At 47.0% G+C, this 25,459-nt stretch overlaps 1 protein-coding gene across 1 annotated transcript in view; it reads right to left on the bottom strand.

The window, feature by feature from the left end:
* Window positions 1–566: 566 nt before the first annotated feature.
* Window positions 567–25,459, bottom strand: part of LOC309547096 (sphingomyelin phosphodiesterase 5-like) — a 47,922-nt gene continuing 23,029 nt past the window's right edge. Inside the window, exons 4-8 of the mRNA XM_082246885.1 lie at window positions 22,218–22,358; window positions 9,738–9,827; window positions 2,650–2,713; window positions 2,429–2,567; window positions 567–691 (exon numbers count right to left, since the gene is read on the bottom strand). Of these exons, the coding sequence (XP_082103011.1) occupies window positions 587–691; window positions 2,429–2,567; window positions 2,650–2,713; window positions 9,738–9,827; window positions 22,218–22,358 (539 nt within the window). The 3' untranslated portion in view covers window positions 567–586. The remainder of the gene's footprint in view (window positions 692–2,428; window positions 2,568–2,649; window positions 2,714–9,737; window positions 9,828–22,217; window positions 22,359–25,459) is intronic.

Here is a 25,459-nt window from a genome sequence, read left to right as displayed (position 1 = left end):
CCTGTTTCACTCCCTGGGGAAAGAGAGGGTCACCCATGGGAACATGGAGCCTTGTCGTAGGTCCAGGGTGGGTAGGAGACGGTGAGACCCCAACCAAGCTGCAGCGGTTCGTGGAGTCTGACATGGTTATGGTGTCTGGTGGAGTCCTTGGAGCCCTCGGGAAGCACTAGGAGCATCCATCAATGGAGGTACCAGGTCAGGGTGCCGGTTGATCCATTACAATCCGCTTTAAGTTGAATGGCCACTGTGATACAGCCACTGCCGTATCTATGACAAGCAGAGAATAGGTGCCGGCCCGGAGACAGGTCCACTTAATAGCTGCTCAGCCAGATAAAAGATGCTAATGGGAAGAATAAGTTGAATCCAAAACAATTTAGCAAGATTTCTGCATTCCACAGACAGGCAGCTTGCAAAGAAAATATTTAATTGTGTTGTGTCTTAACATAGTTCAATAAAATGACCAAATGAAAATATATTTTACAACCCGGTAAGAAAATAATGATCTTTTCATAAACAAGACATTTTACAAAACCCATCACATATATAGTACAAGATCAGACGTGTCAGTGAGGTATAATCGTGTCCTTCACAGGGTGGAGCCCCCTGGCAGAGAGACAGAGAAGTGCATTGAGACTGGAACGTGATCCGACAGTCCTGCCAATTGTGTGATGAACTGAAACTTGTTCACAGCCTTGAAAAGGAATACAAAGTACAATCAGGAATTGCAGGGAGTGTGCAGACAGGCAATATAACAAAATAAGTATCAACTGACCAGTGCTCATAAAAAAAACATACAATGTACAGCCACAGGGATGGTAAATATATAGTATATCTGAAAATAAGGATCCCTATTCTAGTGTTAAAGCTCTGTGAATTGAGCCCTATATGCATTGCTTCGGTATCCTAGTAAAAAACAAAGTGACTACAATCTCCATAGGACTGGACAGCTCTATGCAATCTCCATAGGATTGGACAACCCTATGCAATCACCACAAGATTGGACAGCCTTATGCAATCACCATAGGATTGGAAAGCCCTATGGAATCTCCTTAGGAATGGACAGCCTTATGCAATCTCCATAGGATAGGACAGCCCTATGCAATCTCCATAGGATAGGACAGCCCTATGAAATCACCTTAGGGTAGGACAATCCTATGAAATCACCTTAGGGTAGGACAACCCTATGAAATCACCTTAGGATTAAACAGCCCTATGCAATCTCCATAGGATTGGACAGCGCTGTGCAATCTCCATAGGATTGGACAGCCCTATGCAACATACAAAGGATTGCACAGCCCTATGCAACCTACAAAGGATTGCACAACCCTATGCAATCTCCAAAGGATTGCAAAGCCCTATGCAATCTGCTTAGGACTGAACAGCCCTATGCAATCTCCTTAGGACTGGACAGCCATATGCAATCTCCTTAGGACTGGACAGCACTATGCAGTCTCCATAGGATTGGACAGCCCTATGCAATCTACATAGGATTGGAAAGCCCTATGCAATCTACATAGGATTGGACAGCCCTATGCAATCTACATAGGATTGGACAGCCCTATGCAATCTACATAAGATTGGACAGCCCTATGCAATCTACATAAGATTGGACAGCCCTATGCAATCTCCAAAGGATTGGACAGCTCTATGCAATCTCCATAGGATTGGACAGCTCTATGCAATCTCCATGTCCCTAGGCAATCTCCATAGGATTGGACAGCTCTATGCTATCTCCATAGGTTTGGACACCGCTATGCAATCTCCATAGAATTGGACAGCCCTATGCAATCTCCACAGGATTGCACAGCCCTATACAATCTCCATAGGACTTGACAGCCCTATGCAATCTTCTTAGGATAGGACAGCTCTATACAGTGCCCATATAATAGGACTGCCCTATAAAATCTCCCTAGCGTAAGAAAGCCCTATACAATCTCCATAGAATAGGACAGCATTTTACATACTTTATAGGATAGGCATATACAATCTCCATAGGATAATCCTAAACAATATCATAATAGGAAATCGCTCTGCGAAATCTCCATAGATTAGCCCCATACATTCTCCATATGACAGAACAATCCCATACAATCCCCATAGGATATATACCTATACAATTGCCATAGGATAGGACATCCTTCTACATTCTCCAAAGGATAAGCTGCACCTATAGAATTTCCATAGGATAGGACAGCCTCATACAATCTCCATAGGATAGGATAACCCTATGCAATTTCCATAAGATACAACAGACCTATACAATCTTCATAGGAAAGGATTATCTAATAAATTCTCCAAAGGATAGAAGAGCCCAAACCATTCTCCATGGGTTAGAATAGGTCTATATAATCTCTATAGAATTGGACAAACTTATACAATCTCTAAAGAGTAGCCCCACACATTCTCAGAACACAAACATGCTTCTCACCAGAGAAAGTAAGGAATCCGATTCTCTGTATAGGATATAATCTATTCTGCGCCCCGTCCAGTGTGCACCACTCCCATCGATTCCTTCAGGAAGAGGTGGAGCCACGTATAATTTTCGCTCAGCCTCTGAATCCAGAGTCCTGTAACAGAACACGGAGTGAGATTCCAGGATGAACATGACAAGTACAATATTCCACCGATTCCCAATTAGCCCCATCTCACCTCTTTAGATTGGCTGGAGTGTTGACAGCTTCATGGTAGAGACAGTCCCATCTGAGGAGGGTGCCTGGATCAAACAATAAGCCATTGTTATAGGTCTGCCTCCAGAAGACCCAAGATAAATCTCTAAACACCAATCCAAGTCACTGCAATTCATCAATCTGCCACCATAAAACTCTAAATTCAGCCACTCTTAAAACCACTTAAGCCCCGGAAGATTTTACCCCCTTCCTGACCAGGGCCTATTTTGCAATTCGGCACTGCGTGATTTTAACTGACGACTGCGCGGTCGTGCGACGCCGTACCCAAACGAAATTTACGTCCTTTTTTTCCCACAAACAGAGCTTTCTTTTGGTGGTATTTGATCACCTGTGTGATTTTTACTTTTTGCGCTATAAACAAAAAAAGAGCGTAAATTTTGAAAAAATAATATTTTTCACATTTTTTTATATGAAATTCCCCCCCAAAAAAATGTAAAAATCAACATTTTTTAAAATTTTTGGCCAATTTGTTTTCTGCTACATATTTTTGGTAAAAAAAAAAAATCACAATAAGCGTATTTTGATTTGTTTGCGCAAAAGTTATTGCGTTTACTAACTAAGGGAAAGATTTCTGTCGTTTTTGGTGTTTTTTTTTTTAACGAGTAATGGCGGCGATCTGCGATTTTTTTTTGCGGGACTGCGACATTGCGGCGGACAGATCGGACCCTTGACTGACATTTTCGACACTGTTTGTCACTTAGGAGATCCGCCCGCTTTGTTTACACAAGCGTGCGGATCTCCAGACTCGATTCCCCGACGATCGGGGAAGAGCGGCGGTGATCACCGCTGCTCCTCCCCTGGCCTGACTCCCGATGTGTCTGAATACAGCGGGAGCGAGCCTCCGGCGCCTCCCACAAGGGATGGAGTCCAGCGACGTAGGTCTACGTCGCTGGACGGGAACGAGCCACTTTGCCGCAGTACGGTCAACGTGACTGGTCGGCAAGTGGTTAATAAACACACACTCACCTGTCCCAGGATCCAGTTATGTGGTCACCCGAACTGTCGCTTTTCTCCCTCTCCTCCCCCCGGAGCCGGCAATTCAGCTGTGGGCACCTGGCTGTGACAGCTTGTGGCTTCACAGCCAGGTGTGCATTGCGCATGTGCAAGTCGCGCTGCACCTCTTAAACGGTCCGGCAGTCTTCTGGGACCTGGGACGTGTCCCAGAACACTTTAGGGAGGGAGGGCAAGAGGAGAACTTCCACTCAGGTTGCATAGGTAGGAGCAGGCACCTGTCAAAACTAGGTACCCGCCCCCCCCCCAAAAAAAAATGACATGGTAAATGTGGCAGGGGAGGAGAGAGGAGTGCTTAAAGCTGAACCTCCTTTTGGATGGAGCTTTGCTCTAATGTGCTCTAAGTTCTCTTATTTACAATAAAAATGACTCCCTTTCATATGATCATCTTGAAGAAGTCAGAAACCCTTTCTAAATGAGAATATGTGGATTAAAGCAGTAGTATACTGATTTTTGTGACTTTTACCTACAGGTAAGCCTATAATAAGGCTTACCTGTAGGTACAATTAATATCTCCTAAACCTACACGGTTTAGGAGATATTTGCACTGTATGCAGCCGCTGACGCTAGCGGCGCATGCGCTCTGAAGGTCCGGTGGGCCTTCAGAATTCCTTGCCGGGAAGTTGCCGGAAAGCTAATCCCCCGCGCGCATGCACGGGAGTGACGTCATCGCGTCTCTGGCCACTAACAGCGCCGGAGCCACTGAACCCGGAAGAGATGCTGAGGGATCACGTCCGCTCCCACAGCGGTGTCTGGGGCTTCGTTTTAAGGTAAGTATTTCATAATGAGCTAGTATGCCTGTACCTGATCCAGTTCCAGATACTGTGCCATTTCCCTTCTACCCCTTTATAGGATAGGATAGGACAGCCCAAAACAATCTTCATAGGACAAGATAGCCCTATACAATCATCATAGGACAGGATAGCACTGTACATCCACCATAGGATAGCCTAATACGATTTCCATAGAATAGGCTAACACTATCCAGTCTTTATAGGACAGGATAGCCCTATACAACTGCCATAGAATAGGATAGCCCAGCACAATCTCATGGAATAGGACAGGAGCAAGTTTGTTTAGGGCTATCCTATTAAGGTTGCATTGTGCTTTCCTATCTTATGGAGATTTTAAGGGGCTAATTGAACTTAACAATTCTATATAGGGGAACAGGGGGGGGAATGGGACCATCTAGACCACATGTGTCAAACACAACGCCCGTGGGCCAGATCCGGCCCTACAGGCCTTTTCATGTGGCCCTTGCATCCAGGTTTGCAATCCACATTTTTTTTTCCGTAGTGACCCTTGTACACAGGTTTGCAACCTCCGGGTTGCATACTGTGCATAGTGCACCCCTGAACCCTGCTCTCTATGCATAGCGCACCCCTGAACCCTGCACTCTGTACGTAGCGCACTCCTGAACCCTGCACTCTGTACGTAACGCACTCCTGAACCCTGCACTCTGTACGTAACGCACTCCTGAACCCTGCACTCTGTACGCAGCACACCCCTGAACCCTGTACGTAGCACACACCTGAACCCTGCACCCTGTACGTAGCGCACGCCTGAACCCTTTACTCTGTACGCAGCACACCCCAGAACCCTGCACTCTGTATGTAGCGCACCCCTGAACCCTGCACCCTGTACGTAGGTCACCCCTGAACCCTGCACACTGTACGTAGCGCACTCCTGTACCCTGCACACTGTACATAGAGCACCTCAGATATAACCGGCCCTTTGAGGGCAACCTTACTGTTGATGCGGCCTGCCATGAAATGGAGTTTGACATCCCTGATCTAGACCTTTCATACCTGGAACTGGATTACATACCTCATTTAAAGGCTAGTAATGCAATTTCTGGGTCTCTGTGCGTTACAGACCAACCATAACTGCTGGGAAGGGCCAGCAGGATTCTGTATATAAATTCTGAAAACATCACAGAACCCTGCCTCAGTATTTCTCTTAAGAGCCTTTAGCCCTGATGTAAGCAGTGGGCTGGCTCTTGGGAGAAGATATGTAAATCTTAACATGTCCTGATGGTTGGATGCCAGTTTGAAGGACTGAGCATTCCTAGGTAGGGTAAATTTGCATGCAGACCACCCTAGTTAACAACATGTGATGCTAAAACTATGATTAAGGCTCCATTCACACTTGTACGACTCCAAAGTCGTACAACTTTGGAGTCTAACTTTGGGGCAACTCTGGACGTGTGCGATTTGGATGTGACTTGTTGTCCCTCTGCTAAGTCAGGCCCACTGTTACATGTTTAACATTCAGGTATGAATTTCATGCAACTTTTGAAGGTTCACATTGAAGTTTATGGACCTCGAGTTGCATGAAAGTCAGACCAAAGTAGCAAGGTCCATAAAGACATGGATGAGCGAGTTTGGAGTGGAGAAACTTGACAGTCCTGACCTCAACCCGATAGAACACCTTTGGGATGAATTAGAGCAGAGACTGCAAACCAAGCCTTCCCGTCCAACATCAGTGCATGACTTCACAAATGCGCTTCTGGAAGAATAGTCAAACATTCCCATAGACACACTCCTAAACCTTGTGGACAACCTTCCCAAAAGAGTCGAAGCTGTTATAGCTGCAAAGGGTGGGCCAACTCAATAATGAACCCTACAGACTAAAACCCGTACACACGTCCCGAATGTCGGCCGAACGATCGGCCGTCTTTTGTCCGGTGCTGTCCTGTCGGCTGAAAACTGCAAAAGACTGCACATGAATTTTGTCGGCCAACAACAGCCGACTGCAGAAGTGATGTCATGTGATGGTTAACTTTCCATGTGTTTTTTCTTTTCTGAGCATGCCCAGTCTTGCTAATCGGCTGTTTTTCGGCCGAATTCTGTACTGACTGGCGAACAATCGGCCGTTCTGGTGTCGGCCAACAAAAATTTGAATGCCTGCACACCCGATTCTGTTCGGCCGAAAAGTCGCTGTCGGTTGTCGGAAGCATCATACTAACAAGCCGACAATCGGCCGATCGTGTGTACGGGGCTTAAGACTGGGATGCCATTAAAGTTCATGTGCATGTAAAGGCAGGCGTCCCAATACTTTTGTATATAGTGTATGTGTGAACATATCAGCCATTTAAAGCTTTTAAAAGTTCTGCTTAGAGTGTATATAAAGCAGCATTTCTCTTTTTCAGACATCACCCTTTCAAAATATGCAAAATCTTGAGGCACCCCAATCTAAAATGTAAAAAACTTAAAAAGGCGTTCCGCCCCCCAGAAAAAAAAATTATAAGTCAGCAGCTACAAATACTTTACTTTTAAAGTATTAGAACTTACCTGTCCAGGGTTACCGCGATGTCAGCACCTGAAGTGGATTTTCATATTGGCTCTCGGGTGCTGCCGCCGCCATTCTGGGTGAGGGAACCCGGCAGTAAAGCCTTTCGGCTTCACAGCTGGTTCCCTACTGCGCATGCGCGAAGCGCGCTGCGCTTTCTAATTGGCCCAGCGGCGGAGGAAGGAGGAGGGCCGAACTTCTCAGGGACAGAGCCGCGGCCCTATCTCCCGGAAGTGGGGAAGGGTACCTGTCAAAAAACAGGTACTCATTCCCCCCTCCCCCCTGAAAGGTGCCAAATGTGGCTCCAGAGGGGGGGTGAAGCATATAATCAGAAGTTTCACTTTTGGGTGGAACTCTGCTTTAAGTTTTACTTATCAGTGGGAATAGGTGTGTGACAGACCCAACCAGGACAGGGGGTTTTGGATGGGACTGCAGGGTAGACTCTTGCCTACTGACTATGGGCCCTGGCTCTATTCTTTGGGTGTGTTTGCCTGGGAGACCTTTGGAATGGTTTTGCTTTGGATTTGGGTCTACATCTCCCCGAAAACACACAGACCCTAGGAACCTAGGATCTGGATACAGATTTAGGGACCCTGTATTTTGTTGAGGTATGCAATCAGCAGCCCAAGCTAGCTTTGACTGCTTCAAGACCCTCCTAGACTGAGAGACTCCCAGCTGAAGATTATAATTATTATAACCATTACAAACATGCGGATGCTGGTGTTTCCTGCTGCGTTGTGTGAATCTGTTTATTAAGGTGTCTTTCTCTTGTTTTATAATTCTGCATTGTGTGCCTCCTAGGTGTGCATCCCCATTGTTAATCGTGTCACCTATTGTTTCTGTCTGTCTGCTAATCGCCTCTGAGATGTGATTCGTATTGTGTCCACTTTAACTCGTTACTGAACCATTGTGGGATGTTTATGTTAATTAATTTACTGTTTAATTAGATTAGCTGTTAATTGGATTGCTGTTTGAAGTTGTTCATGTGATGCCTGCCACTTTATTTGAAGCGCATAAAAACCTGTAATTCTGTTAAAAAAACAGTCATTCCTTTGGTTTTACCTCAACATCTTGTCTGCTTGGGGTAAAGGGCTGGTATTTGCTCTCAGTCTGCTGGAAGGGTTTGGAGGGAAGGAGGCACTGTTTGGCGGAGGCAAGCAGGCGTTCAGTCACAGGGTGGTGGTGATAAAAATGGTTAACAGCCTATTTTGTTTTTTTTTCTGCTCCTCTGCCACCAGTGTCAGTTAATTCTCTGTGTCAGTGTTAGTTTGTGTTAGGTAGAAACAAAAAAAAAAGGTTTGAAATTTAGTGTCAACAGTAGTATGTTCGGGTAGGATAAATATCAAGAAAAAAAATTAACCACTTAAGCCCCGGAAGATTTTACCCCCTTCCTGACCAGGGCCTATTTTGCAATTCAGCACTGCGTGAATTTAACGTACAATTGCGCGGTCGTGCGATGCCGTACCCAAATGAAATTGACGTCCTTTTTTTCCCACAAGCAGAGCTTTCTTTTGGTGTTATTTGATCACCTGTGCGATTTTTACTTTTTGTGCTATAAACAAAAAAAAGAGCGACAATTTTGAAAAAATAACAATATTTTTCACATTGTTTTATATGAAATTCCCCCAAAAAAATGTAAAAATCTAAATTTTTTAACATTTTTGGCCAATTTGTTTTCTGCTACATAGGTTTGGTAAAAAAAAAAATCTCAATAAGTGTATTTTGATTGGTTTGCGCAAAAGTTATTGCGTTTAATAAGGAAAAGATTTCTGTCATTTTTGGTGTTTTTTTTTTTAACGAGTAATGGCGGCGATCTGCGATTTTTTTTACGAGACTGCGACTTTGCAGCGGACAGATCGGACCCTTGACTGACATTTTTGACACTTTTGGGGTTACCAGTGACATTACTACAGTAATCAGTGCTATACATATGCACTGTTACTGTAAACATGACACTGGCAGGGAAGGGGCTAACTTTATTGGTGATGCAGGGGTTAAGTGTGTCCCTAGGGGTGTGATTATAACTGTAAAGGGGTGTGGCTAGTGATGTAAGCACAGAGACATACGATCCTACATAGCAGGATCCTATGATCTCTGTTCTTACATCAGGGAGAATGACAGGCGGCTTTGTTTACATCAGCCGCCTGCCTTTCTCCCTCTCCACAGAGAGATCGCGAGTGACCGGCAGACATCGGGTCCGCCGGTCACACGCGCGGACTTGTTATGGAATGAGCCGGGGCGGGAGCGCGCCTCCAGAGCGCGCGCCCCCTAGAGGCTCACAGGCTAGCGACGTAGTCCTACGTCACTTTGCCTGTACGGGGCTGACCGCCACAGTAAACAGTCATGCGGCGGTTGGCAAGCGGTTAAAATTTGTTTCTGGACCCTACTAAGGATACAAACAACAAATAATATAACCATGTGTATCATTCTTGTGCATGTCAGGAATAGAGAATTTATTTTTGGGGTATTTTTGGTGGTGGGTCATGGTAATGGCAAAAAATATACAGCTAAAGCTCAAACGTTTTACTTTTTATTTTCTACTTTGGTTGTTTTCCTTTGACAAAATATCAGGATAGAATGACAGATGCCTTGATTTTTTTTTTTTTTTTTTTTTTTTTTTAAATGCTGGCAAATTTTATCTTGGTTTGGGGTGCCTCTAGATCTTACATACCTTTATGGGGTACCATGATGATGGAGAGGAGGTTGAGAAATGCTGGTGAAGACCATTCGGCGTGTCTCTATACTCACCCACTGTACCTCTTCTGTCCTGTCCAGCAGAGTCTCTACATGGATCCTTATATACAGAGAACAGCTGATGTTTCTGCTCCATGCAGTCATCTGAAATATGAGACAAATAAGCTGTAAACTCACACATTATGTGGGTGTCAATATTTAGGTTATTAAAAAAAATGTTGCAAATGTAAATGGGCATTAGGTGTTTAGGAGGTCAATGATGCCTATATGCTCAGACTAAATGTAACAACGTCAGTACGTGTCAGTTAGCTTGACAATAAACTCTACATCTAATTTGCTTACCTACATCATGTTTACATTTGTATCTTAAGGACAAAGATGGCTTTTATTTTTGGTATGCTGTTTTAATAAATGGCCTGCGTATTTTTTTTCTTTTTCTTTTAAAATGTTTACTTTTTATAAGCTGACAAATGGATAGATGGACAGATGTGCTCAGCGCAGGGACACGATTGGAGACTCTGATTTCTGACCATTGGGCACCCCCCTCCACTAGGCACAAAAGCTGAAGCACAGCCTAGGTGTAGCTCCTGACGGTGACCATACCCCCCTCAACCACTAGAGGCAGCGCAGTTAAACACAAAGCAGTACATATAGCCACAACCAGTCATGGACAAAAAACAACCAGAGGGGTGTGTGTCCTGAAATGAACTCCAAGAAAAGGATTTTATGTTGAGTACAAAAAAAATACCATTATCTCTTTAATTTATTGAAGGACACCGTGGCAATCCTAAACTCTAAACACTGGGACATCCCAAAGCAGTGTTTACAGAGGTGGGTAACGCTAACAACTCCTAAAACAGGAACAGTAGAAGCCGCCACTGAAATCGCAACAGCAAACAGAATAGGGAATAATAAGATCCATAAAACAATGACCCAGGAGGCCCATAGACCTGCCAGGAGGCACGAGAAAAAGGTCAGAGAAAAACCTAAAGTAAGGCCGAGAGATAAACAAGGGACAACTCGAGCCACCTAGAGACCAAGAAAATAAAATTCTCTTCCAAGGAACTGGACAGAAAGTGAAGGAACCAGTCCTGATTGAGATAGAAGACCTAAGTGGGGAAGAATGGAGGCACTGGCTTCCACACCAATATTTCCCTCGTAGAAAAAGGAGAAAGCAGGCAGTACAAGATTGATATCCCAAGAAGACACAACTCACAGAAACAATGTAAACAAGGAAGCAGTATGACAGGAGGGAAAAAAACCTGCTGTCTGTGCACCAGGGGCAATGTGGTGTCCAATTGCATGGTAAACCCATCATATTTAGATGACCCAGCCATCAAGATCAGGAAATTCACCAAGGCGCAGAGATTTTGGACTAAAGATCTGGATCTAACCACCTGTAGGTTAGTCAGTGACTCTAAGTACAAAGATACATCAAACCTGGGCCTGGAGATATAGATAGTCAGGAAAAGCTTATCAACATCTGTCAGGAGCCTGAATGGGACAGAAACCCCAACCATCTTGGCTATCTAGGAATGGAAAAATGGATGAGAAGGCCCCATGTCCTGACCCCATGGAAAGGTGAGGTAGGAGATGAGGGTGGAAGGGCATAAACCAAGCAGGACCGATCCCATAGAGCAACCACTGCTATCACTCAAAGATATAGGTACCAAAAACAACTCGTCCAGATAGTTCTAAACCAGGAGGATCAACTGGTGGCCTCCATAAGGATAAAGAACTCTTCCAGATGCAAGGAACCACCCCTGGGGCTTAAAGCACAGAAAGCTGAGAAAGGCAGCCATACAAAACCAAAACCCAAACTTGGAAATGAAAGCAGCAATAAGGCTGGAGCATGTAATTCTGGTCAGAACAGTAAGGAGACGCTTGCCATTGTTGGGGTACAGTCAGACAGATTCTAAGGTGGAGGACTACCAATGGTCCAGACTTTTAGGAACAACCAAGGGCCTGAAACCTTTGATTAGCACATGGGTGAAGAGTGATCTCTCGCTTCCAAAGCTCCTGCCTGGGAAGGTAACCAGGACTTCATCTCAGTAAAACAAGGTGGCTGTCATTATGAAGATTATCAAGACACAGAAAGAAGGAACCCCCAAATGGCATACCGGAGTAACCAGGCCAAGGACAAACTGATCTTAGAGTTCACACAAGGAGGTCCACCAGAGAACTGAAAGACTTGTCTCAGCCAAAGGAGGTGAAAAAAGACTGAGGTGTACTGTGTACAAAGAACCTCCATGAATGAAGACTACAACAGCCGAAGAACACCCAAGCCAAAACAAAGTATGGATGACTAGTGGATCATGGATGAGTAGTGGAGATTCAAAAAAAAAACCTTTCTGGAAACAATCTCCATTTTCAGCAATATCTGGGGAGACACAGTTTCATTTTCTTTGCTTGTATTTTCTTTTCCAACACAGATGTTAGAAACTCTAAGTGTAGCCAAACCTCAGCAAGACAGGAAAAACCGCCAGCTGCAGCCAATACCAGCAACAACTTTCCCCACCACTGGAGGTTGTCGAAGACCACAGATAGGAATGTCTTAAGAGCTCAAAAGGGCTAGAAGGGACAAGCACTTGCGAAAGCCAGGGACAAAGTAGATATGTCAATTAGCAGGATACCAAAAGAGATATCAGGAACCCCTAAGCAAGGCCGAATAATCACATACATGTAAAAAAAAAAAAAAAACATTTTGCAGCATACATATACACATCCCAAAAAAATTCAGCAAACTCTCGGTTTTTTTGATGGAAAAAGGGCTAATACAGATCCAATGGATTCCACAAGGAACACCAGGGCCTGAGGAAACAGGGCCTTAATATCAAGAACAGGTGGGACACCCTAAGTCTTGTGGAGTGAGAACGGTTTTGGAACAAAAAAAAACTTTAACCTCTCCGCAACAAGAACTGGGATGAATGAAAAAACCTCAACATTTGAAGGCTCATGAGGGCCGCAGGCAGGCCTGCTATACATGAAAAAGCGAGACAGGACCGCAGGTCGACCATAAAGATGGATAAGATAGAGAATTTAGCTCATAGCCACAGAGAACCACCTTCCCAGCCCAGCACCCACTATGGTAGCTGCTCAAGGTCTGCAAGGGCAACATATGCCACCCCCCATGGAGAAACAAAGTGTCCCCCATGTCTCACGAGGGAATCCAGTGCTTAACGAAGGGAACCCAAAACAAGTACATCCCAATGAAAAGGTCCCCACTGTTAAGGAGGGACCTTGCTGGATCAACAATGGAGACAACTTTCAGGTTGGAAAGGCCACCTAAGGAAAGCACAGGCTGCAATCTGTGGAGTGTGGAGGAGGAAGGGACAACCACCAAGGTCGTCCAACTCCAAGAGGAAGGTGAGTACTATTCATGCCCTGGACCAAAAGCACATTAGTTATGGAAGATCTCCAGGTAGCACAATCTTAAAACAATCTGCTGTCTCATTGACAACTTAAATGGACAATCAAGTGTCCCCTTCTACTGGGATAGGAAGGTTGTTAGTGGCCTTCAGGAACACCCAAGAGGAATCCAACCTTGCATTTATCCCGAACTGCTGTTGATAAAAGTCACAGTCCATGGTAGTCACCTCCAATCCAGTGTCAGCCAAAGAAAATGCTGAACTGCCTTATAGTGTTCAAGAAGGGGGTACTGCAAACAAACACACTGAACATGGGGAGACTAGGGGAATAAGGTTCCCAAACTCACACCTAGCCACTCCAGAAAGTATGAGGGAGAGGTTATTGTGTCAACTTACCTCATCCTGAAGATGGAAGTTGTACCTTCCTAATGACGGAAAACACCCCTCAGCCGAAGCAAGGGCACTGTCCGACTGAGAGGACACTGCGACAAACCAGTCTGAAGTCAGTCGGTCATATGTGCCCCCTGTGAGAAACACTGACAGGTTGCCCATCATCCAGAAAGGTTTGTCCCAGCAAACCATGGGAATAGCTAAAGGCCAGCATGTGCTCCTAGGGTGAACTGGGGTGGTTGCTAAATCCATACTATCCAGCCTGTCACTCAGCACAGCTGCTGATAGAAAGTCTGGATATCTTGCAGGAAAAAATAAAAGATTTCCCAGCAAAAGAGAGGACTAAGATTCCCAGGAGGGAGCTGCCTCTAGTAGTTGGGGTGTGGGGGGGGGGGGGGTTGGTCACAGTTAGGTGCCATCCCTAAGCTGGGTTTCTGTTTTTATGCTTATGGCGCTTTTCCACTGCATAGAACCGAACGGTTTGGCTCACTTTTGCGCTTTTCCACTGCATGGTACCACATGGTACGGTGTAGGAACGGTTCGGTTCGGTACGGTGCGGCGGCGCTTTTCCACTACATGGAACCGAACGGTTCGGCTCGCTTTTGCGCTTTTCCACTGCATGGTACGGCATGGTACGGTGTTGGAACGGTTCGGTTTGGTATGGTGCGGCGGCGCTTTTCCACTACATGGAACCGAACGGTAAGGCTCGCTTAAACAGTACCACCTCTGTTGTGGTTCCAAGAGGGCCGTACCGGTACCATATCCCACAATCCTTTGCATGCAGCCTTGACTGTTTGTCACTACTAGCCACTGATTGGTCAGAGAATCGTTGTTATCCCACCTACTTTACTTTAGTGGAAAAGCAAACTGTACCAAACCGTTCCAACACCGTACCATGCAGTGGAAAACCAAACAGAGCCGAGTGGAGCCGAGCCGGTACTTGCAATGGAAAAGTGCCAATAGTGTCCTATTACTGATAGTGGCACCATACCCCAATGGCCAGAGATCAAGATCTTCGCTGTGTCCTTCAACAAATGAAATCCATGAAATCCATTTTTGGTACTTTTAGATTAATGTTCTCTCATATTTGTTACTTTATTTGCAGTTAAGCTGCATAGACAGTAATACATAGGAAGTTTTTTTTACTTTTAAGTGCTGCAGCAATGGTTAACTTACTATGTTGGTGTAGTGGATGCCCCGCATCTCCCACGACCGTGCCAAGCTGACCGAGGCGCTCACTGAAGGGAGAGTGTGCCTGTCAGCTCCTGCAGGGAATTTCTCCACTCCCTCTCCTCCTCTACACTGACTGTGAGAGTAATGTGAGCGGCGCTCGCACAGGAACAAGCTGCTGTCCTCTCTGCTTCCTCCCCTGCATCCTCATTGGCAGGAGGAGAGGAGCCAATTAAAAAGGACTTCAGCAGCTGCGGAGGATTGTGACGTGTAGTTCTCAGCACAGGCGGCCCTATTCTAATCCCCCGGGGGCAGAGACTACAAGTTCCAGCCTGCTCTGGGGGAAAGGAGGAGAGGACTCGATCTTGTTTGCCTGGGACCGGGAGAGACTACCACGAGAGGAGAGAGACCTGTGCTGAGAGGCTACTGTGTGATGTCTGATTTGTCCGCCGCAATGTCAAAAATCGCTGATCGCAGCCATTACTAGTAAAAAAATAAATACACAAATAAAAATTCCATAAATATATCTCATAGGTGGTAGACGCTATAGCTTTTGCATAAACCAATCAATATACGCTTATTGGGATTTTTTTTACCAAAAATATGTAGCAGAATTGGCCTAAAGTAATTTATTTTATTTTTTTTGGACGTGTTTTATAGTATAAGGCATACAATATTGTTTTTTGGGTTTTTTTTCTTTCAAAATTGTCGATCTTTTTTTGTTTATAGTGCAAGAAATAAAAAATGTAGGAGGTGATCAAATCCCACCAAAAGAAAAAACTCTATTTGTGAGAAAAAAAGGACATCAAAAAGGACAGCACTTAGAGCACTTTATATAATATTCATCTTGTCACGTATTTTTGATCAATATATTAATTTTGTGTCAATTTTTTTTTTTTTCACTTAAAGTACTTTATATTATTATAATGCAATGATATCTGGTTATTGGATCATTGGAATTATATATATGATTTGTATGCTTATAGGAGGTTTTGGTTTATCTTGTCACGTATTTTTAATCAATATATTAATTTTGTGTAATTTTTTTTTTGCACTTAGAGCACTTTATATGATTATGATGCAATGATATCTGGTTATTGGATCATTGGAATTATATATATGATTTGTATGTTTATGGGAGGTTTTGGTTTATCTTTTTGAGTTTTTGTGTTCCCACAGCACATTGAGTCCCGTACACATTACACTTACACATATTTTTGATTTTTTATATTTTTTCATACCAACTCCAGCATTTCTCACACTTCTAGGCAATGCCACAAATTGCACTGTTTAACCACTTTAAGACCGGAGGATTTTCCTGCTTAACGTCCAGGCCACTTTTTTTAACTTGGCACTGCGCGACTTTAACTGACAATGTCGCGGTCATGCAATGCTGTACCCAAACAAAATTTACGTCCTTTTTTTCCCACAAACAGAGATTTCTTTTTGTGGTATTTGATCACCTCTGCGCTTTTTTTTCTTTGCGATATTAATAAAAAAAGAGCAAAAAGTTTGCGAAAAATTGACATTTTCTACTTTGAAAGTTAAAAAATATCCAATATATTCAAGTTTTGTCATATATTTAGGCCAAAATGTATTTAGCTCCATGTCTTTGACAAAAAAAAAAATCTCAATGAGCATATTTTTAACCACTTTAAGGCCGGAAGATTTTACCCCATTCCTGACAAGGCCATATTTTGCGATTCGGCACTGCGTTAATTTTACGGACAATTGCGCGGTCGTGCGATGCTGTACCCAAATTATATTTACATCCTTTTTTTCCCCACAAATAGAGCTTTGTTTTGGTGGTATTTGATCACCTGTGCGATTTTTAATTTTTGAAAAAAAGAGCGACAATTTAAAAAAAAAAAAAAAAAACAATATTTTTCACATTCTGATATATAACATTCCCCCCAAAAAATTTACAAATCAAAATTGTTTAACATTTTAGGCCAACAATTTGTTTTCCGCTACATATTTTTTGGTAAAAAAAAAAAATCGCAATAAGCGTATTTTGATTGGTTTGCGCAAAAGTTACTAACTACAGGACCGATTTGTCATTTTTATTGTTTTTTTTTTTTACTAGTAATGGTAGCGATCTGCGATTTTTTGCGGGATCGCGACATTGCGGTGGACAGATCGGACCCCTGACTGACATTTTTGACACTTTTGGGGGGACCAGTGACATTATTAGAGTAATCAGTGCTAAAAATATGCACTGTTACTGTAATAATGACACTGGCAGAGAAGGGGTTAACAATGCTGGTGATAAAGGGATTAAATGTATGCCTCATGCTTACGGACGTGTGTGTGGGGGGAGGGGGTTGTGTGACACAGACACAGATCGCAGGTTCAGCTATGCTGAATCCTGTGATCTGTCCGTGCCTGTCACAGAGAAGATCCGCCTGCTTTGTTTACAAAAGCAGGCGGATCTTCTCACACTTTCCCAAACGATTGGGGAAGAGAGGCGGTGATCGCCGCCTCCCCTCCTACGGCCCGACACCTGCTGTGTCTAAACACAGCGGGAGCGAGCTTTCGGTGGCGCGTGCGTGCCGCCGAAACAGCAGGAAATCCAGCGACATAGGTCTACGTCGCTGGACCCAGGGCTGCCACCCTGCTGCAGTAGCAGCAACGTTAGCAGTCCTAAAGTGGTTAATTCCAATTTATTTCATATCCCTTTGGGATATGTGAGGTAGGCTGCAGCCTTACTTTACAAATCCTAGCGCGGAAACCATACAGCAGGGATTCTCAATTAGGGTTCCGCGGAACCCTAAGGTTCCTGCAGAGGTTGCTAGGGGTTTCTTGAGCAATGAGCCATTCTGCCTCTCAAATAAGTTCTTAGTAACACAAATAATCTTTTTAACTATCTGTAAGGGGGTAATTCTTCCCAACAGGACGGGGACAAGGGGTGGGCAGAAGGGACGGCTGCCCTGGGCACTGTGGTACCATGTGAGGTGGAGAGGGGGCACCACAATGGGAAGAGAGGGGGTATTTGTGTTGGGAGGAAAAAGTTGGAGGGTAGCAGACGATAAGAATAGGAGGGGTGCTAGTAATGATGATTAGGGGGGATTTGTGTAGGGAGGGGGAACGGGTGAAGAGGCTTTGTGCTTGGGAGGGGTGGCAAGGGATTTGGGGGGTTACTGCTAGAAGAGGCGATATGGAAGAGGGGGGGAGGGAAATTGTGCTAGGAGGGATGATTTGTGCTAGAAGGGGAAATAGGGGGAGAGGAATGTGTGCTAGGAGGTGGGAATGGGATTGGGGGGGGGGGGGGCACAAGGGGAAGAGAGGGGGGTATTTGTGTTGAGAGGGAAAAGTTGGAGGATAGCAGAGGATAAGAATAGGAGGGGCTATTAGGAGGGGTGCTAGAAATGATGATTTGGGGGGGATTTGTGTAGGGAGGGGGAACGGGGGAAGAGGATTTGTGCTTGGGTGGGGGGGCAGGGGATTTGGGAGGTTTCTGCTAGAAGAGGTGATATGGAAGAGGGGGGAGGGAAATCGTGCTAAGAGGGATGATTTGTGCTAGGAGGGGAAATTGGGGGAGAGGGATTTGTGCTAGGAGGTGCAAATGGGATTGGGGGGGCACCACAAGGGGAAGAGAGGGGGATATTTGTGTTGGGAGCAGTGGCGGCCGGCCCATAGGGGGCGCAGGGGCGCCGCCCCCCCCAAAAAAGAAAAAGAAAAAAAAAGATTTAAAAAAAAAAAAAAAATTTTTGCCCACAAGGGGCGCCCGTCTCATTGGTGCCTATGGGGGTGGGGTTTTCCACCCGCAGAGGCGCCGATAGACGGCCTACTGGGGCGTAACTGTAGCGCAGAGCTCTGCGCTACACCACCCCCCTTTTGGCGTCTGCCGCATTGGTGCCGATGGGGGGTGGGGTTTTCCACCAGCAGAGGCGCCAATTGGCGGCCTTCTGGGGCGTAACTGTAGCGCAGAGCAATGCGCTACACCACCCCCTTTTGTGATGTCTTGGATCATAATTGGTCCAGACTCCAGCCTGGACCAATCATGATTCAGGACATCCATGGTGACCTCGTTGGGGGCGGTGCCGGTGCGTGCATCGGTCACTCACCGCCACCGCCCGGTCACTTTCCCGCCGCAGCCGAGCAGAAGAGGACGGACGTCGGAGTCGCGAGGAGGGGAGAAGCCGCCGCCGGGAGCCGAGCAGAAGAGGACGAACGTCGGAGTCGCGAGGAGGGGAGAAGCCGCTGCCGGGAGCCGAGCCGTCGCCAGGTAAGTGCCTATTCCACCACCTGCGCCATGCCTGTGCCATGCCTATTCCACCACCTGCGCCATGCCTGTGCCATGCCTATTCCACCACCTGCGCCATGCCTGTGCCATCTGTGCCATGCCTATTCCACCACCTGTGCCATGACCTTACCATCACCTGTGCCATGACCTTACCATCACCTGTGCCATGCCTGTACCATCTGTGCCATGCCTATTCCACCACCTGTGCCATGACCTTACCATCACCTGTGCCATGCCTATTCCATCACCTGTGCCATGCCTGTAACATCTGTGCCATGCCTATTCCATCACCTGCGCCATGCCTGTACCATCTGCGCCATGCCTATTCCACCACCTGTGCCATGACCTTACCATCACCTGTGCCATGCCTGTACCATCTGTGCCATGCCTATTCCACCACCTGTGCCATGACCTTACCATCACCTGTGCCATGCCTATTCCATCACCTGTGCCATGCCTGTAACATCTGTGCCATGCCTATTCCATCACCTGCGCCATGCCTGTACCATCTGCGCCATGCCTATTCCACCACCTGTGCCATGACCTTACCATCACCTGTGCCATGCCTGTACCATCTGTGCCATGCCTATTCCACCACCTGTGCCATGACCTTACCATCACCTGTGCCATGCCTATTCCACCACCTGTGCCATGCCTGTACCATCTGTGCCATGCCTATTCCACCACCTGTGCCATGCCTGTACCATCTGTGCCATGCCTATTCCACCACCTGCGCCATGCCTGTGCCATGCCTATTCCACCACCTGCGCCATGCCTGTACCATCTGTGCCATGCCTATTCCATCACCTGTGCCATGCCTGTGCCATGCCTATTCCACCACCTGCGCCATGCCTGTACCATCTGTGCCATGCCTATTCCATCACCTGTGCCATGCCTATTCCACCACCTGCGCCATGCCTGTACCATCTGTGCCATGCCTATTCCACCACCTGTGCCATGACCTTACCATCACCTGTGCCATGCCTGTACCATCTGTGCCATGCCTATTCCACCACCTGCGCCATGCCAATTCCACCACCTGTGCCATGACCTTACCATCACCTGTGCCATGCCTATTCCATCACCTGCGCCATGCCTGTACCATCTGTGCCATGCCTATTCCACCACCTGTGCCATGACCTTACCATCACCTGTGCCATGCCTATTGCATCACCTGTGCCATGCCTATTCCACCACCTGTGCCATGACCTTACCATCACCTGTGCCATGCCTATTCCATCACCTGTGCCATGCCTGTACCATCTGTGCCATGCCTATTCCATCACCTGCGCCATGCCTGTACCATCTGTGCCATGCCTATTCCACCACCTGTGCCATGACCTTACCATCACCTGTGCCATGCCTATTCCATCACCTGTGCCATGCCTGTACCATCTGTTCCATGCCTATTCCATCACCTGCGCCATGCCTGTACCATCTGTGCCATGCCTATTCCACCACCTGTGCCATGCCTGTACCATCTGTGCCATGCCTATTCCATCACCTGTGCCATGCCTATACCATCTGTGCCATGCCTATTCCATCACCTGTGCCATGCCTGTACCATCTGTGCCCTGCCTGTACCATCACCTGTGCCATGCCTGTACCATCACCTGTGCCATGCCTGTACCATCTGTTCCATGCCTATTCCATCACCTGCGCCATGCCTGTACCATCTGTGCCATGCCTATTCCACCACCTGTGCCATGCCTGTACCATCTGTGCCATGCCTATTCCATCACCTGTGCCATGCCTATACCATCTGTGCCATGCCTATTCCATCACCTGTGCCATGCCTGTACCATCTGTGCCCTGCCTGTACCATCACCTGTGCCATGCCTGTACCATCACCTGTGCCATGCCTGTACCATCTGTGCCATGCCTATTCCATCACCTGTGCCATGCCTATACCATCTGTGCCATGCCTATTCCATCACCTGTGCCATGCCTGTACCATCACCTGTGCAATGCCTATTCCATCACCTGTGCCATGCCTATACCATCACCTGTGCCATGCCTATACCATCACCTGTGCCATGCCTATTCCACCACCTGTTCCATGCCTATACCATCTGTGCCATGCCTATTCCATCACCTGTACCATCTGTGCCATGCCTATACCATCACATGTGCCATGCCTGTACCATGACCTCAAAGTCATGCAATTTTTTTACCGCGTTTTTTGCCGCGAAGCAATACCTATTACATTTTTGTTTTTGCGCCCCCCCAAAAAATTTTGAGCACCAGCCGCCACTGGTTGGGAGGGGAAAATCGGAGGGTAGCAGAGGATAAGAATAGGTGGGGCAATTAGGAGGGGTGCTAGGAATGATGATTTGAGGGGGGATTTGTGTAGGGAGGGGGAACGGGGGAAGAGGATTTGTTCTTGAGAGGGGGGGGCAGGGGATTTGGGGGGTTCTGCTAGAAGAGGTGATATGGAGGAGGGGTGAGGGAAATCGTGCTAGGAGGGATGATTTTTGCTAGGAGGGGAAATTGGGGGAGAGGGATTTGTGCTAGGAGGTGCGAATGGGATTGCGGGGGCAACACAAGGGGAAGAGAGGGGGGTATTTGTGTTGAGAGGGAAAAGTTGGAGGGTAGCAGAGGATAAGAATAGGAGGGGAAATTATGAGGGGTCCTATAAATGATGATTTGGGGGGGGGGGGGATTTGTGTAGGGAGGGGGAACGGGGGGAAGAGGATTTGCTCTTGAGAGGGGGGGCAGGGGATTTGGGGGGTTTCTGCTAGAAGAGGTGATATGGAAATCGTGCTAGGAGGTATGATTTATGCAAGGAGGGGCATTTGAGGGGTAGAGGATTTGTGCTAGAAGGGTTAATTTTTTTTTTTGGAGGGGGGGGAGATTTGTGCTAGGGGGGATTTGGTGAGAGGGAGTTTTGGAGCTTGAAGGGGGGTGGGCAGAGATTTGTGCTGACAGGGGCAGATTTGTATTGGGAGGAGGGTGAAGTTATGCTTGCAGGGTAAACATTCAAATTAGTGCTCAATTTATTTTCTTTGGTGAATTTTTGATGACCCGTAATGCTCTTGGGGGGGGGGGGGCGCAGTTTGGTATGTTTGCCCTGGGCTCTAGATGACATTGTCCTGGCACTGCTTCCCAATGACCACACCAATATATCATGAGTTCTAAATATAGTCATTTTTAGAATGGGTTCCCTGATATCGAAAAGTGTTTTTCAAGGGTTCCTCTGTGTTGAGAAGGTCGAGAATTCTGATTGATAGCATTCACTCCTGCATACATACATATATAGGTGCAGATCAGATGATCCTATCTATGTAGAAGTCACCTATACAGTATAACAATGTATACAGTTTAGAGATCAGCGTTTCCGAATTAGCAGACGACATTTACCTGTGGAACAATTGTCAAAGTTCAAGTCTCCACAAAGGACATCAAAAGCAACCAGATCTCCATCTTCACCGTATTGTGACTGGAAGTCCAAAACCCATCTCAGGAGTAAAGACATCTGATCACAGCGGATGACCGCATCACCTAAATACAAAGAGAGGTTTGACTGGTGCGAGGGTATCTGTACACACAGTGACACCAGATCACAACATACCCCGGGATCCATACAGCTGAAGCTTATTCTGCTTACATTTTGCCTTCCTTGGTTCCTGATTGGCACAAGGCTGAGAACCATCCATGCCCGCCTCCTCCCCAGCCAGGGCCGGCGCTCCCTGTAAGGCGACCTAGGGCGCAACTTAGCAGGGGACACCGGCCTCCTGCACCCGGAATCAGTAATGGATCCATACAGCTGAAGCTTATTCTGCCTACATTTTGCCTTCATTGGTTCCCGATTGGCACAAGGCTGAGAACCATCCATACCCGCCTCCTCCCCAGCCAGGGCCGGCGCTCCCTGTAAGGCGACCTAGGGCGCAACTTAGCAGGGGACACCGGCCTCCTGCACCCGGAATCAGTAATGGATCCATACAGCTGAAGCTTATTCTGCCTACATTTTGCCTTCATTGGTTCCCGATTGGCACAAGGCTGAGAACCATCCATACCCGCCTCCTCCCCAGCCAGGGCCGGCACTCCCTGTAAGGCGACCTAGGATGCAACTTAGCAGGGGACACCGGCCTCCTGCACCCGGAATCAGTAATGGATCCATACAGCTTAAGCTTATTCTGCTTACATTTTGCCTTCCCTGGTTCCTGATTGGCACAAGGCTGAGAACCATCCATGCCCGCCTTTTCCCCAGCCAGGGCCAGCGCTCCCTGTAAGGCGACCTTGGGCGCAACTTAGCAGGGGGCACCGGCCTCCTGCACCCGGAATCAGTAATGGATCCATACAGCTGAAGCTTATTCTGCCTACATTTTGCCTTCATTGGTTCCCGATTGGCACAAGGCTGAGAACCATCCATACCCGCCTCCTCCCCAGCCAGGGCCGGCGCTCCCTGTAAGGCGACCTAGGGCGCAACTTAGCAGGGGACACCGGCCTCCTGCACCCCGGAATCAGTAATGGATCCATACAGCTGAAGCTTATTCTGCCTACATTTTGCCTTCATTGGTTCCCGATTGGCACAAGGCTGAGAACCAGCCATGCCCGCCTCTTCCCCAGCCAGGGCCGGCGCTCCCTGTAAGGCGACCTAGGGTGCAACTTAGCAGGGGACACCAGCATCCTGCACCCGGAATCAGTAATGGACCGGCCGCCGGGCGATGCCGCACTCCTCATGCTGTGCCGCCTGAGCACTACAGCAAGCCGCGCTCAGGCGGCCAAATCCAGCGCCGCCGAAATCCCCATAGGAAAGCATTGAATAATGCTTTCCTATGGGGAGGCCTAATGCGCGTGTGCGGCCATTGCCGCGCATGCGCATTAGATCTCCCCCGCCGGCTGACATCGACAGGGGAGGAGAGTAGGCGGAGCCTGACCCAGCGCCGAGGTAAGTCACTGAAGGGGTTTTAACTCCTTCAGTAACTTGGGATGGGGGGTGGGAGGGAGAGGGGCACAAAGGATCCTGCAGTGCCAAGAAAACAAATATGTTTTCCAAGGGGGGTGGCAATTTTTATTTAGCCTAGGGCAGCAAAAATCCTTGCACCGGCCCTGTCCCCAGCCTGTCACGCCAGTAAGCACAGGAGGAGCTGAGCAGAGTGCGCTGACTGCGGTCATGTGATCTGTCAGCTCTCCGTTTTATTTTTTTGTTTTAATGACGCCATAATTCTCCTTTAACCCTTTCACTGACAAAACCATTTTTGAATTTTTTGCACCAAAAAAAAAAAAATAATAATAATTTTAGCCCTGAAGATTACTTTTTCCTCAAAGCAGTATATATTTCCTGAAAGCAGAGACCCTGGGAAATAAAATAGTGGTAAATCCAATTTTTTATGTCACATGATATAGTTTAGCAAGCACTAGGTTCTACAAAAAAAATAAATAAAAGGTTTTATTTTAGGGCACACAGACACGATGGGGTTGATTTACTAAAACTGGAGAGTGCAAAATTGAGTGTGTGCATGGTAGCCATTCTTCAAGCACTGAAATTTCAGCCTCTGAAACTTATCGGCCGAAAATAGGGTTTTGAGCATTGTGCCAAAAAAAAAAAAAAGTGCTGATAATGGCTGCCAAAAACACCCGCAATTTTTGCCGTGGTTTTAACGCAAGGAGGCACAGTACACAGTAAGAAACAATTTCATGAAAAATAGATTACAGGGCCATTAAATTAGTGGACTTGTATTAATTATTTTTGGAGAATAAGGACATTGTTTAGTGCCACTTTAATTTACTCACTTTAATTGGAGTATATCCCCCCAAGCCATGAGCGTAGCATCAGGGATCGCAATGGCGACCCTGCCTATGCTCCAGTGGGCCCGTGCGGCCTCCCTGTCACTAGGGTTTCAATCTGCTGCAGAGGGAGGCACACAATCACATTTATTTTGGCAGGTGAGGGAAGCCTCAAACACATCAGCAAAGACGGCCGGCAGAAGCAGCTGGTTACATAGGAGTAGGCATGGCTGGTTTTTCAATTTCTCACCTGAATCCAATCCCGCCCTCATTCTTCCTCCACGCTCCCCCCCCCCCCCCCCCTCAAACCTAAGAAAAAAAAAAATCCCACCATCATTGGTGGTCAGTGACCATCCACCCCTTCCGGTTTTCCTACACAGGGTCTCTGCTCAGCCACCCCGTCCAGCCAGTGCTGTATTTTGGCCTAGGCCAACAAGGCCCAGGCCTAGGGCGGCACTATGCAGGGGGGCAGCATAAAAGCTCCCCCCCCCCTCCACCTGAGACTCTATTGGCCACTGGTTGCTAGAGCCACCTCTCTCACCCCCCTCTATCTCATTCCCCCCTTTCTCTCTCTCCCCCCTCTCTCTCTCTCTCACCCCCCCTCTCTCTCTCTCTCTCTCATTCCCCTCTCTCAACCCTCTCTCTCTCTTCCCCCCTCTCTCTTTCATCCCCCCACTCTCTCAACCCCCTCTTTCTCCTCACTCTCTCTCTCTTCTCCTCTCTCTCATCCCCTCTCTGTCATCCCCCCTCTCTCTCTCTCTCTCTCTCAACCCCCCTCTCTCTCTCTCTCATTCCCCTCTCTCAACCCTCTCTCTCTCATCCCCCCTCTCTCTTTCATCCCCCCACTCTCTCAACCCCCTCTCTCTCCTCAC

This window comes from Pelophylax lessonae, assembly GCF_965119305.1.
Source record: "Pelophylax lessonae genome assembly, chromosome: 2".
Taxonomy (NCBI): Eukaryota; Metazoa; Chordata; class Amphibia; order Anura; family Ranidae; genus Pelophylax; species Pelophylax lessonae.
The sequence above is the reverse complement of the archived record's forward strand: the minus strand, read 5'-3'. Positions and strand labels throughout refer to the sequence as shown.